Here is a 15,342-nt window from a genome sequence, read left to right as displayed (position 1 = left end):
AATGGCCTTTAGGGTTAGGGTTAGGGTTAGGGTTAGGGCTGCAGTTACGGATTGAGACGACACCCACGAGTACAAGGCAGGTGGCGGCGCAAGGTCACCAAGCATGCACATTCACGCGCGCACACAAACACGCACCTGTTAGGGGAGCCTTTCAACCAACCTGTCGGTGCAATAAAGCCCTGTTTCCATGGCGATGGGAGAGGTTGGCATGGCGATGGTGTCATTGACCCCGAGATTAAGCATGACAATAATCATGTCTGTCTCCTCTCTACCTCTCCCTCCCTCGCTCTCTATCTTCCCCCCCTTTATCTCTCTCAGTAGACATTCTCATATTCCTTATGTAAAACGATGACCCCTTTCCGGATGCCCTCAGGACACATTACTATACAGCATTTAGTTGTTTTTCTAGTTCCCCGCTTTTCCCCCCCTTCGCTCCTCTTTCTCACCTGATTAAAAGAAAGTATCCTCTTGTTCGCTCCGTGTAACAGGAGAGGTTTATCTGCCGTCATGCGAATGGGTGACTTACAGTATCAATACTCCTATTCATTGTCCATGATGTAAACTACTGGCGAGGGCTGTACGGCAGGTGAAAGACACTTGTGTTCGAGCAGCGTGATTCCGGTCCCTCTCCTGCCCGCGTCCCTCCGCCTTCAAGCCGCAGCGCCTGTGGAATGGCGGGCGTTGATTGAGCGCTGTTTAATAGCCCAAGTGACTGATTGATTCGTCCATTGATACAGCCTCCGCATGCTGTTCTCCCTGCTTCACGCGAGGAGATCATCAGACGAAGTGCACTTAGCATGGTGTGGGGGGGGGGGGGGGGGGGGAGGCAGAAGGAGAAAAACAAGGTTACACAGGAGTGGGGGTGGGGGGCGGGGCGTCTAAAAATGGGACCGCAATTTGGCCGCATGCCCTATCGCTCGCTTTCGGCCATTGTCACTTTGAAGTGCTAGCTTTTCATTTTGGGGGGGCGCTAAGTGCAATAAGAAGTCTCTACAGACACACCTCTGGGCCACTTCCTCATTCCCCTCCCCCTCAATCTCCCCCCCTCCCCCCCACCCCCCCCCCCCTCCCGCCGCCAAAAACCCAGATGAGGTTGTCATGCTGTGGAGGCCTTCAGCGACCGTGGGTGAGTGAGCTCCTAACCCGCTTCTGTTCTCTGTGGAGAGAGGAGTGCCAGGCGATAGCACTTGCCCGGGGAATATGTGGGCAATTTCAACTGTTCAGTGGGCAGCAGGGAAACAAAAGAGTGTGGGAGAGAGAGAGAGCGAGAGTTAGACGAGAGAGAGAGAGAGAGAGAGCAATTTCAACTGTTCAGTGGGCAGCAGGGAAACAAATGAGTGTGGAGAGAGACAGAGAGAGAGAGAGAGAGAGAGAGAGAGAGAGAGAGAGGAAGTAAGTTGAGGTTGCCTCACTGTGTAGGGTTGTTGATATAATGCTGCTATGTGATGTTTACTTGTGGGTTGTCTACCGCAGGGAGGTTATGTATGTGTTGCATATATATTTGTGTGTGTGTGCTTGGGAGGTGGATGTGTGTATTGAGCCACTGCTGTCTGTTCATATGACGTCGTTGCCATCAGCCACTCCATCTTTGCACATTTACATTTAGTCATTTAGCAGACGCTCTTATCCAGAGCGACTTACAGTAAGTACAAGGACATTCCCCCGAGGCAAGTAGGGTGAAGTGCCTTGCCCAAGGACACAACATCAGTTGGCATGACCGGGAATCGAACTGTCAACCTTCGGATTACTAGCCCGATTCCTTCACCGCTCAGCCACCTGACTCACGCACACACACTCTCAGTCACCCACACTGTCCTTCCCTGTCTCCGCGAGGCAAGCTGACAGAGACTGTGTCAGCAGATCAGAGAATGACTTCTCTCCTTCTCCCTAACTGGCCCTCCCTCCCTCCCGCCCCCTATCTCTCCCTTTCTGTCTCCCCTCGCCACAGCTTAGTTCAGCTCTCATCCCATCTCGTCTCTATCCCCCGATGACGAACTGCAGCATTCTCCCAAAGCTCTACCACACTAACACACACTGACACCCGACTGCTTTGAAAAACAGCTGATGGTCTCCTCTGATTGCCGGTGTGTGTGTGTGGTCACGAGGACAATACCGTGTTGTTCCACATCCTCTCTCTGGTGAGAGTTGAAATCTCCCTGTGAGCTCTCCCAGCTTCCACACTGGATTGTCAGCCCTGTAGAACATTCTTCGCTTCCACCTCTAGACCTCAGATCCTGTGCCAAGCCAATTTCTGAGGCCCTGACTCCCATTTCCCGCCGGACTTAAATTGGTTCGTGGGGAGAGGAAAATAGCTCGGTAACGTCCCCTTTTAATTCAACTGAAGACGAGCAACGCATTTGATCTTGGCTAGGTAGTCGTCTCATCAAAAAGGTCTTTGTCAGGGCCGACAGGGTACAGAATGCCGAGGTCTGGCGGTTGCTATCTTTGATGTGCCTTTGCCGTCGGCGAGTCGACCCCGCCGCACATCATTCTTGCTTGAGAGAGTTCACAGTCATCTGGCTGTTCCTCCTGCTGCCTTGTGGGTAGAATGTGTGTGTGTGTGTGTGGGGGAGGGCATTCTGTGTGTGTTTGTCTGAATGCACGTGTGTCTGCGTGTGAGTGTGTGTCTGCATGAGTGTGTGCGTCTGCGTGTCTGCATGTGTGTGTGTGTATCTGCGTCTGTGTGTGTGTGTGTGTGTGTATCTGCGTCTGTGTGTGTGTGTGTGCGTATCTGCGTCTGTGTGTGTGTGTGTGTAGCAGAGCTCCACATGCTGGACGAGATCAGCTGGACCCATTGGCTTTTCTTTCCAGTGATCTTCCGCTCCCATTCCCCTCGCTGGGCAGCCAACCACTCACATTAAGACCAGGCTGCTAATTGTCCCTAATAACGTTAATGGCAATGAATTGGCCATCACTCAGAAAGCATAACACGTGCTGCTTGGTGGCAGGGAGGAAGAGAGAGGGGGGAAGACAAGATGCTGGCTCGTCGCTCTAAGGGCTGATAGCACTTGTGGTGGGAGGCAGATATGGAAGAATGAACGCGCCGGTTGAAAGTGTCAGTGGAAGGACCTGATTTATTCAGAGCAGTCTGGTTTTGTAATAGTGATGTTTCATCGCTGTCCCTGACTGAGTGGTTGTAGAATGAAGGTGAGCGCGGGGGCCAGTGAGTGGTGTCAGGTGAAGGGGGGGGGGGGGGGGGGGGGGGGGGCGGTGGTGATGATGGTGGGTGTGGTGAGCAGGACTATGACGAGGAAGACTCGACACAAGTCGTGCATAGTTTCTTTCGCCCGCCTATGTGAACGGGCTCTTCCATATTGATTCCTGTATCCAAAACTGTGGTCGTCTTCTATTACAGCTGCAATAGGTCACATTGTCAAATAAAAGTTGAATGTGAGAAATGGTGCCCACAATCCTTGTCTGAACGTCCATGCTTTCCTCCAGCTTGAGTTTGATTGGTGGTGGTTTCACAAAATAAGCCATGGAGGAAGGCCCGCCTTGCTAAAGGCGATTGAAATAGAATTGCTGGAACTGGAAAATAGGGGGCCGCTCAAAAATTAGATATTGACATTCCACTGGTGCTGAGATGTCTGTGTTGCTTACAAAACATGTTCAAAGAGGGATTCTTTCAGGAACCTATTGTACCTTTAAATCAAATAGCAAACACTGATGCAAATCTGATACAAATCGGCAGGCATGACCATGAGCACATACTCAAACCTAGACTGTGCTTTCAGTGTACTTGTAAACAGCGAGTGCTACTTCAAAACTTTGACATCTTCCTGTACAAAGAGGAATCAAAAAAATAAGTTTGTTTAAGTGTGTGTGTGTGTGTCGATTCAATGTATTTTCACCCTGAATCCTTCCAAGGCCAGCTCACTGAATCATATATAACATCAGGCCCGCGATTCCACAAAGAACTTCCATGAAAGACTACTCTGGTGTACATGCGCACACGCAAACACCCAGTGCGTCAGGGTGTATGCTACTCAGTTGAGATGGCAACCCAGTGTCAAGGTCTCGGTCGAAGATGATGACTGTCGACCATCTCTTTCCCCCTCTCATCCTCTCTTTCTCGCTTGCTCGCCATCTTTCCTTCCTTCTCGCTCGCTCTCACCCCTTTTCTCTGGATCGCTCTCACTCTCTATCTCTCTCCAACAGGGGCTCGTGGGAGAGAAGTACGGCAGCATCCGTATGCCAGGGGAGGTGGAGTCTGCCGAGTTTGAGATGATCCTGGATGCGGCTGTGGAGGCGGGCCTGGACACGCACATCCTGGAAGAGTGGTACTGCAGGGATGAGAACTCAGTCCCGCCCGCCTACTACCTCAAACCCAAAGCCCAAATGCTGAAGAACTACCAGAATTCGGTAAGTCCTGACCTATTCAAACACTGCAAGCTCAAAGTACCTTGAAGCCCTGTTAAAACTCAGAAACTCTTCCAGAACCACGGGCCCTGTAATTCCAAATATCTAAACACAATAAGTCTGTGTTCTGTACTAAGAATCATTATTGGAATGATTCCTTGCTCAATCAGAATCTTCCTAATATTAATAATACTAATACATTGTGTAATATAATGTTACACAATATATATATATATTTGTATATAACATAGATATTGACTGAAAATAACCCATTGATATACTCCATTCTATCACATGTTATGTTTTATTGTTGTCAAGTTTCTTTTGTGTGTTTGTCCTGGGCAACCTCATAAATTCCTGCCCTTGAGATCACATTTATGAAAGCTTTTACAGTCTCTGTAAAACTAACCAGTAAAACTAATTTCACAATAACTGTCAGCGTAGCTACTTTGAAACAAAACTTTAACTTTTCCAATTCAAAGCCCTTGCATTACATCACTCCACCTTGTTGGAAACTTTAAAGGACCTATAAAGAATCGGCCTGTTTTCTGAAAAGCTGGTTATCTGGCCAGCTGTGAGTTGGCTTTCTATGGCTTGAAGCTTATCTGCAGCCATCAATTAGATTGTTACCGTGGCCATTTTTCACACAGTGAATGCTAGCTCCAAGTTAGAGCCAGTGTCGCTACATGTAGTGCTGTGTCATGTCTGGAGGAAAATGAGAAAACCACAGGGCGTTCACACCCGTTTCTAACAAGTCCTATTCAGCACATTCAAGTTCATATTTCTACGAGTATCGGCGGTCAGTGTCGCTTCGGAATTAAACAAATGCGAGCATTGAATGCGAGTGTAAACACACCCATTTTATTCACATTTGGATCGGTTTTGACATGAAACCTCTCCTCTGTCCAACCCAGATGGAGTCCAGCAGCGCGGCCAAGACGAAGAACGACAAGGCCTGGAGGACCGTGTCTGAGGAGATCAAGAAGATCTTCCGCACCTCCGTCCTCCAGCTTCAGGAGAAGGGCACCATGAAGAGCGCCCAGGCCAAGAAGTTCCTCTGTTCTGGTCAGTAAGATGGAGTTGCCCGGCAGAGATTGTATCCCCATTGAGACACCTTTTGCCGTTGTCTTTGGACATGGGTCGGGATCATTTGAACTTGTATTTTCCCATGAAACAGAGTGACTAAGCACCTTATTTTTCCTGGATATTTTGGATGAATTCTTACAGTACACACACACACACATTCGTAATATGTTCTATATCGCTATTCAGATTGGATTGGAAGGGTATCCACTCAATTCACAGGAATTACAGGCCCAGATGTACAATTTACTTCCTTTAAAACAATCCTTCATCCATCCTTAATATATCCTCATCCCAATTCCCAGTCATGCTGTGTAAAATAGGTCTGCCCTCAATTGCTCCAGATGAGTCTTTAATTAGACCAGGTCACTCAATTTGGGATGATCCATTCCTCTCAGATCTCACTGGACACCAGAACTCGTTTGAGGATGAGGACAAGAGGGAGTTTATTCCTTTTCATTGATGCGCTTCTTACCCATTCTGGCTACGGTGCTAAGACTCGCATCCAATATGGAGTGGCTGTGGGGTTTTGGCGACAAGGGATCCTGCCGTTCCTCTTTGTAGTCTAGCTTTTGGAGCCCATGAAAGGAGAAAACTGTGTTTTACCCGACTTTTCTTTTACATATGTGTTTTTTTGTTGATGCGTTTTTTCCTTAATATGTTTGCCCGCTGTGATTTATAAATGCAACCTACATTAAGAATTCACACAAAGTCATTTAACTAATTGCCATGCAGATTTCTGTGTTTGATTTTGTTCAAAGGCTAGCCGGGCTATTGTGCAAGGAAAATGCAGCCGGTATGCCAGTTAATTGAGTATGCAGCATCAAAAGAAGCGCTCTTCCTTACAGAAGCTCCATTTTTCCCTCCAGCAGCTTTCGTCGTTTATTCCTTTCTCCATTATTTGCTCTGCCTCCTTGGTTTGCGGTGGCAGGCTGCAGAGTGAGCGATACTGTGCTGTGGAGATGCTGGCAGACTTTCAGCCACGCTGCCTCTTTGGGGGTTCTTTGATAAAGCTGCAATCCGGGATTATGTGATTGTATCAAGCATGTTTCTCCTTTAAAAAGGCTTAGGGGAAAACATGTCTAAACGCTGGCTAAAGATGGGCCTAAAGACTTTGGAAATCTCCCCAGCTTGATTCAAAGACACTAAATGATGCCTTGTGTGTTTTGAGGACTAGTTCTGACGCCTGTTACAACATTACAGCACGTTGGGTTTTGTGGCACTACTCTCTTTATTGAGGCAGTACGTTTCTTTCACGTCATAGTTTGAATCATATTTCGGTGCTCGTGTCTTTTAATTTGCACTTGTACCTCCCAAAACTCTCTATGAGGGTAGTTTTATAATTGTTTTCTTCCACATTCAAGTAACCTTTTTCTTTTTTTCCATCTTTCAGCCTTAGAGGATGAACTGGACTTTGCCTTAGGCAAACAAACCCCTGCCTTCCTCAAGAAGTGCGTTTGCTACATCCGCAAGATCTCCAATTTCGACCGCCACGCCAAGCTGCCCGAAATGGCCCGCTACATGGACATAGTGGTCAGTGCAGACCGTGTCATGCGGAACCAGGAAGCCTACGAGCGCCTCTTAAAGGTACGGGATGAGTTTATACCCACCATCGTCGCTGCCTCCAACCTGCGCGTCTATTCCTCGGTGACGCACTGCGACATGAAGCTCGGCTACTCCCAGGAAGTGGAGAGTCACTACGTGGAAGGCTTGTGTAAACAGTTTTACGAGGACATGGTGGACATCATCCAGGCCACGGTCCAGCAGAATTTCGACACGGAAACCGACCCGCTCTATGACGAGATCATCCAGCATCTGTCCCTGTGTAAGACGCTCTCCTCCTTCTACGAGTACAAGAGCGAGTCACTGGATTACATGCAGGAGTATTTGTTGCCATCCAAAGGAAGCAGGATGATGCCTCTAGTGGTGTACGGAGGTCCCTGCACGGGCAAGACCCTACTGCTTGCTGAGGTCGCCAAACAGGTGAGACAGAAATGGAATGGGGGAAATGGGTCCCGCACTGTTGGGAACAGAATAAGGATGCATTGTATGAGGATGGGCGTGCATGGGTTTGACTTCGGGAATCCCAGTGTGCCAGAGTCGGTTTGAGCATTTTTCACTTTGTGGACATGGGTGTGTGAGGGAGAAAAATACAGAAATAACGTGTATTTGGGCATGTCACTGCACACGCAAATAAAAAACGAAGGGCTGCGCATGCTTTTAACATCCAAAAACACGTCGTAACCATCTCCGTATTAGCGGGCCATTTGTACACTGATGCTCATAACCTCAGGTGAATCCCTGCATGCATGTGGATGTTTTGTATGTGTACAGTGCGTGTGTATGTCCCTGTTCACTCATGGCCCCGCCCTCTATCTGCCATTTGGTTGCCCTGCTACATCAGGGTCATGTTGCAGGTTCTCAGTCTGTGCCCACGGCTCTCCCCAGCCTCACTGACCTTTCTAATAGATGCCTCGAAATTGCCTTCTTGTAAGATTAAGTGATTTACTTTATGGGATATGGGCAGGGAGCCACGCTTGACTGAACCGCACACATTTGGGATGAAAGCCAATCTAGCACACTTTCATTCTGCGCTCCATCGTGTTGAGGATTTCTCCCCCCTCATTCACTTAAAAGGCAGTCGGAGAGAGTTACTGCGGCGAGTCGAGAGCCACGGAGGTGAATAATGCTGTGTATAGATTGAGGGCAGACCCACTGAAGGTATGAACGACTATAACACAATGTCATAGTTCAGTAGAATTGATGGATTGAGAGCCGATTAAAACCCTTAAAAATGATCTCAATATAATATGTCTCCCTTGCACACAGTTCGGCGTAAAATCATACATTGCATTCAGATTAAAAGCTCCAGATGTGTCCACGTTCCACAGATGTTTTTGTTCTGGGGGAAGCAGTACGTCTAATGCCCCTGTTTTCTCTTGGTCTCACCCTGTTCGTTGTGTGGCCAAAAGGGATCCTATATAGCTAACGGTAAACAGGATTGTTTTGGGGAAGGAAAGTAAGGGATACACTCTATTGTTCTGTTCCGATAACTCTGAGACCTGAGATCTCTCCCCGGACTACAACAATGCGCGTCATGCACACACACACACACACCCTCATGGGCATACACATACATTTCACCACACACAAACTTTCTCTTCATCCTCGTCTTGCTATCTCTCTCTTTCTCACACACTTACATACACACACAAACAGGCAGTGCCTAACTGGGAGATATCTCCAGGCAGCTCATGATCAGTGTCAAAGTGTCAAAAAGTATTTTATAATTGCGAGCATTCACAGCTGAGCACGAGCATGTTTTCGTGGTTTACCTTGTGGCAATGCTGCTTTTTAAATTTCCAAGTATTGAACCTTATAAATAATTCATCCCTAAATTTCCCATCTATTACCATAACCTTACCTACCTCTCTCTCTCCCTCCCTTCTTGATTGGTAGGCGTACACGTGGCTCCAGACGGAACTGGGACCCGAGACCGACCCCGTGGTCATCGTCCGCTTCATCGGCTCCTCCGACTTCTCCCTGGACCTCCGCACCCTCCTCCAGAGCATCTGTGAGCAGATCGCCATCAACTACCGCTGCCTCATCCACTTCCTGCCCAACAAGATCCAGGAGATGCGAGAGCTGCTGGTCAACCTCCTGGGAGAGTCCTCCTTTCACCGGCCCCTGGTCATCGTCCTGGACTCCCTGGAGCAGCTCTCCGAAGCGGACGAGGCCCGCAAGCTGTGGTGGCTCCCCGTCCACCTGCCCCGCACCGTCCGCGTCGTGGTCTCCACCCTGCCCAACAAGTACGGCATCCTGCAGAAGCTCCGGCACCTCGTCCACGACGAGGGGCGCTACGTGGAGCTGGTCCAGAGAGACCGCAAGGCTTGCAGCCAGACCCTCAAGCAGCAGCTGCTGGGGGTCAAGAGGAAGGTGACGTCGGGTCAGCAGATCTACGTCAACGAAGCGTTGGCCAAGTGCACCCTCCCTATGTTTGTCAACCTCATCTACCGTGAGGTGGTCCACTGGAGGTCCCATAAAGACGTGGACGATAAGTCACTGTGCTCCACGGTTCACGAGAGCATCGAGCAGCTCTTCTACTCCGTGGAGAACAAGCTAGGGCAGAGGTTTGTGTTCAGAGCACTGGGCTACATCACCATGGCCAAGGCGGGATTGACTGAGGTCGAGTTGGAGGACATTTTGTCATTGGATAACAGTGTTCTTAGTGATATCATGGTGAGTTCAAACCTCAAGAACCCCCTGAGGATTTCGTACGACCTGGTTGCGAGGCTGAAAGAGGAGCTGGAGGGGTATCTGATCGAGCGGCAGGTACGGAACGTGACCCTGATGGTGTGGGCCAACCGACACCTCCACCTCATTGCCCAGAAGCTGTACCTCAGCAATGAGGAGGACGTCCACCAGATGCACAGCCTCTTGGCAGAGTACTTCCTGGGGGCGTGGTCGGGCGGCAGGAAGAAGATCTTCCACTGCGACAACAACCACTTTGCCTCGCTCAACATCTCGCAGCATAAAAACCCCCACCATCAGCCGTCTCACGAGAAAGCATCCTCGGAGAAGTACTCTTACGACAGGCAGACTCCGGAGCAGCCCTGGGTGTTCCAATGCAACCTTCTGGAACCTGACATCTTCTTTGTCAACCACAGGAAAATGACCGAGCTCCTCTACCACTTGACCCGGAGTGGCCGTACAGACGACCTCATGTTCGGCGTCATCATGAACTTCAGCTGGCTGTATACCATGATCAAGATTGGACAGTTTGAAAAGGCCCTGACTGACATTGACTTGGCCTACAGCTACTCCCAAGAGAAGGAACTGAAGTTCTTAGCTTCCACACTGCGCAGCATCAAGGTGAAGGTGATGAAGAACCCGGCGTCGCTGTCTGCAGAGCTGCAACAGAGGCTCCTCCCGGTGGTCACCTCCCTCCCCAAGCTCAGACACCTCCTCCTCGAGTGCGACAAAGACGGACCAAAGTACTGCTCCATTGTGCCGCTCCACTCCTCCATGGACGTCACCTACAGTCCAGAGAGGCTGCCTCTGTGCTCGAGCTACATGCAGATAGTGGAGATTCTGCCCACCTTGGCCCCTAACATTGTACTGGTGGCCTTGGAGGACGGATCCGTCAGCACCTGGGACGTGGAGAGCCGGCAGCTCCTCCGCCAGATCGACACGGCAAAGTCAGTCGTGCTCGGCATCCGACTGACCACGGACGAGAAGTACCTGGTGGTAGCCACGACCAAGAACACCCTGCTCATCTACGACAACCACAAGTCCTGCCTGCTGTCGGAGGTGGATATCAAGGGGTCCAAGCATGGCGGCATTACCGGAGGGGTCACCTTCATCAACGGCTTCACCCTGTCTAGTCACCACGCGCTAGCTTGGTTAGAGGCCAGTAAAGATGTCAATGTCATCGACCTGCTTTATGGTTGGCCTCTGTACCAGTTCCACTGCTGGTATGAGGTCACTTGCGTCCAATGCTCTCCGGATGGAATGTATGCTTTCTGTGGACAGTACCTCAACACCACGTCCATCTTTCATCTTGGCAGTGGAGACAAGCTTGCCACCGTGACCTCTGAATTTTCCGGTGGTTTTGTCAAGTCCATTCTAGTCCTCGACACCCTTCACCAGATGGTGATGATCGACAACGAAGGGAGTTTGTCGGTGTGGAACACCAAAGAGATCACCGCTCCCCGCCTGATGGAGGACTACGACTGCAGAGGAGACGAGAGTGAGGTGGTGGGCATCGAGCTGTCTGAGGATCAGCGCTCCATCCTCATCTGCAAGGCCAGGAGCATTGAGGTCCTTGACACCAAGGTCTGGAAGATGGTGGAGAAGTTTAAGGCCAAGCGCACGGAACGTTTTGTGGCCGCCGTCCTCTCGAAAAACGGCCAAAGCATCGTCGCCTCCATGGAGAACACTTCGTCCATCTTTGTGTGGAGGAGGGATAGCGGGCAGTGCATGGCCAGCTTAATCGAGATCTCAGGGGCCATCGTCAAACTAATCAAGTCCACCCACCATAACATGCTTCTGTCTGTAGCCAGCAGTGGGGTCCTCTCAGTTTGGGACATTGACATCATCACTGCCATGTCCAATATTGACAAAACAGGCAAGAGGATTCAGACCTTACAACTCTCTGGCAGAGAAGACTATGTGTTTACTATGGATGGTTCCGAGTCAATCCACAAGTGGAATTTTAACACAGGTTTCATCGAGACGGTTTACAAGCACGAGGGCTTGGTGGAGAACTGTGTGCTAACCTCCTCTGGTGACCTCATGGTGACTTCAGATGACAAGAGCAGCCAGTACATCTGGCAAACTGCCACAGGAGAAAACATCTTCCGCATCAACGGACAGAAGATATCCCAGCTCCTCATTACCCACAATGATCAATTTGTTGTGTCCCTCTGCGAGCAGAATGCTTCCAGAGTCTGGAGGCTTGCCACAGGCCACAAGGTGTGCAATATTCTGGTGACCCTTCAGAATGCACTGATAACCACCGCCAACACCTTTCTAGTTGGAGCCACTAAAAACAAGCTTCTCGCCGTCAGCCTCTGGTCAGGCAGTGTGTCCAAAAAGTTTGTCTGCGATGATGGCATTACCATCGTCAACTTCAAACTCATTCCAGACTGTCCCGATTTTGTGGTCTTCGTCACATCCACAGAGACCGTGTTCATCTGGAGTGTTGCGGATGAGTCCATCTGTAGGCGTGTCCAACTGCCCACCAACTTCCTCAAGAACCTGGAGGACTTCCAGATCTCCCCCAATGGAAAACTCGGCATCGTCTCCAAGGGTGACGAGAACATCAACGTGTTAGACCTTCACAGTGGAAAGCTACGGTTGGTCCACGCCGCGGGCATCATCTGGAGGCAAAAGCTCTCCAGAGATGGTCGGTACCTGGTGTACGTCTGCTTCCGGAACTGTGAGGAGGACGACGAGGCGGGCGTCGTGTCCAACCTGATCGTGATGCGCCTGGCGGACGGCAAGAGCATCGGCACGTGCTCTCTTTACAAGACGCCGACCTTCCTCTGCCTCTCCCAGCGGGCTTTAAACATCATCATCGGCTTTGAGGACGGAAGCATCGGCACGTACACCGTGGTGGACCGCGTGGACGCCGCCCTCAAGATCAAGATCGCCACCTCCAACAGCCGTCAGATCGTCAACAACGCCTCGCAGAAGGTGCGTCCCAAGTGCGGCAACCACGCCTTTAAGAGCATCGCCGACTGCGTGTGGAGGGAGTCGACGGAGGTGTTCTCCAGAGACAGCCCCATCAACGTATCCGATTCGGGGGAAGCCGAGACCACGACGCCTACGAAGAAAAGTGAACTGCTGCAGTAAGAGGCGGTGTGACGGTTCGGAGAGCTAGGGGGAGGGTTTCTACGGGGTTGCAGTTGACTCATGTTTACAGCCACCTGATTCAGCTGCAGATGTCAGCCCTTTGGGTAGTTTATGGGCCGACTCCTATAACGCTGCACTCAAGTCATGTAATACTACGACCTATATGATATTACTTTGGTTTTGTTTTTCATACAATGACTGTTAGAAGACGTATTTTTAAGTAACGACTTAACTTAAAAAGTTATTTTATTATTTGAAAAAAAAGATCATTTAACTGTTTATGAGATATATTAGTTTGCCATTACGTGTCCTTTTGCATTTGAAGAACAAGATTGATGTTCAAATGTCTCAGTTTAAACATTTCCAAAGCCATTCCAGTGAAATGACCACTCTTCCTTATACATGTATTTTATTTATTTACATTGTGCACACATTAAGCCATATCTTTGTTCTGAAGATGTGTATTTATGTTTATTTAGATACCATCGATTAGTACTGTACAAACTGGAAGAATTATATAGCTATGTGTACATATCTTGGCTGCTGCAATTTGTGCAACTCCTTAAAAATGTTATGTTGTGCTTAATGCAATCAAAGTGAGTGCCTGGATTTTAAAATGTCTTCTTTTTTCTTTTTTTTGCTAATTATTGCGATTTATGAAGATGCAGGGACTTTGTAAACATAGAACAGTTCGGGTGCTTGAAAATGTATACCTCGCCGAAGCAAAGTGCAGTAAAATCAATTGCGGATGCGCAATGTTAAGCAGCTGTTTTGTGATGGTTATCAATAGGGTACATTGCAAAGATTGTTTTTTTTTAAACAGCGACTTTTATGTCTTGTGGGTTACGCAACAGCTGCTATAAGTTGCAAAAGAGCATTTGCAGACTTGAAATTAAAGTTTTTAAGCACCAGAACTGTACATAGAACCATAATAGCGTATCTTAGAAATGTAATCAAAGATTGAAGGGGTTACATTAATTAGGCTACCTGCAGGAGCTTTTGTTCAGTGTTAAGATTGGTTTAAGATGTAAGCTGTCTTTATATAAAAATGTGTAGACATTTGTGCAACTTCTTGAAAAAAAGTTAAACTTTTTGTTATTTATTCGCTTACCTGCACCTACAACTTAGTGTCGGGTCAGTTTGGAGAGCAACGCCACTACTGAGCATACACTATAGCATCTTATTATACATCAGCGCCTTAAAACATCTAATCTTATTTTTGTGTGTTTGTTTTGGTGGCTTTGATGGATTAGATAGTGAGCAACGAGTACATAGTTTCACATTAAATATGATAGCGTGTGATAACAATTTCATATTTTTGTGAGCGCCTTAGGAATGTTTTTTTTAGAAAGTTGAGGGTGACGCAGAGGATAATTGTATGTCTACTTCTTACCACATTTGGAGTTATATTAAAACAATGTATCATATTTAAGGATAATACCACTTATGTTACTATACTTTTTTATCTTATTTTTTGTCCATAAACTGTTTTAAGGGCTATTATGTCTCATTGTGTGTTTAACCCCTTTCAGCAGCAGAGACATAGGCCCAAGGATTACTAAATATCTGTAGCAGTTTCAAGCTTTAAAACATTCATTGCCCCTAAGCAAAGTTTCTATATCTAGAATTATCATACAGTGTATTTGCCAAAGTTACGATCATAGTTTGATGTTTGTTCAGTTGACAAATGTTTCATTTGTTTTTAGGATTGTGATCAAATAATTTCCAAATTGAGTGTTAAATTGTGCTTTTGTTTAAACATGGTATGACCATCTCTACTAAGAAGTTTAAGTGAGTTCACTTATGATATATTGGAATGCCAGTTTAAGAGTATATTTGAATGTGACCATATGGGAGCCAGTATACAGTATTATTGTATGTTATGTAACTTGAATGACTTTTAATTACTTACATGTTTGCAACACATAGTTGGCATACTGGTATTGAATGTTTCTAATGTATTCTTTGTAATTGTCATGACTGACTTACCTGTTTAGAGATTTATATTTTCATAAATGTTGTACTTACATTTTGTTACAGAGTTGTTTAACTGGAATTATTCTAACAGAAAAGAAAAAACTTATGTCTGAAGCAATATGAAATAGTGTGTATGCATTGTTTGTATGGAACATTTTAATGTAATAAAATGGTACACTTTTGGCCTCCACTGTAGACTTTTAAACATGTTGTTGTTGCACTCAATAAGACAGTGTAAATGGAAACATTACGACACTGAGTTTACACTTAAGTATTTTGGAAGAAGCTGATTTTTCATACATTTTTCTCTCTCTCTTACTGTCTATATCTCATTAAAATACACTGTGGCACACACACAGACACCCACACACAGATGTAACATGTTTTGATAGGTAAGTAATTGCTCTTCCTGCCTGGTGCTTGGATCCAGACAAGCGTGGTGAATATTTCCCAAACACTCGATCATGGTGCCATTATCATTAGGCCATTCACAGAGCACCTGGATTCTGAGACTCAGCCCTGCAGTCACACACACACAGAAAATATAAAGGACCTGTGATTGGACAG

At 47.6% G+C, this 15,342-nt stretch overlaps 1 protein-coding gene across 1 annotated transcript in view; it reads left to right on the top strand.

Annotated features, from left to right (window-relative positions):
* The window catches only part of LOC134010118 (NACHT and WD repeat domain-containing protein 2), a 27,160-nt gene extending 12,202 nt beyond the window's left edge, over nucleotides 1–14,958 (top strand). Inside the window, 4 exon segments of the mRNA XM_062449986.1 lie at nucleotides 4,159–4,362; nucleotides 5,274–5,424; nucleotides 6,836–7,425; nucleotides 8,902–14,958. Coding sequence (XP_062305970.1) covers nucleotides 4,159–4,362; nucleotides 5,274–5,424; nucleotides 6,836–7,425; nucleotides 8,902–12,798 — 4,842 coding nt within the window. The 3' untranslated portion in view covers nucleotides 12,799–14,958.
* The last annotated feature ends 384 nt before the right edge of the window (nucleotides 14,959–15,342 follow it).

The sequence above is a fragment of the Osmerus eperlanus genome, chromosome 23 (genome assembly GCF_963692335.1).
Source record: "Osmerus eperlanus chromosome 23, fOsmEpe2.1, whole genome shotgun sequence".
In the NCBI taxonomy this organism is placed as follows: Eukaryota; Metazoa; Chordata; class Actinopteri; order Osmeriformes; family Osmeridae; genus Osmerus; species Osmerus eperlanus.
The sequence above is the reverse complement of the archived record's forward strand: the minus strand, read 5'-3'. Positions and strand labels throughout refer to the sequence as shown.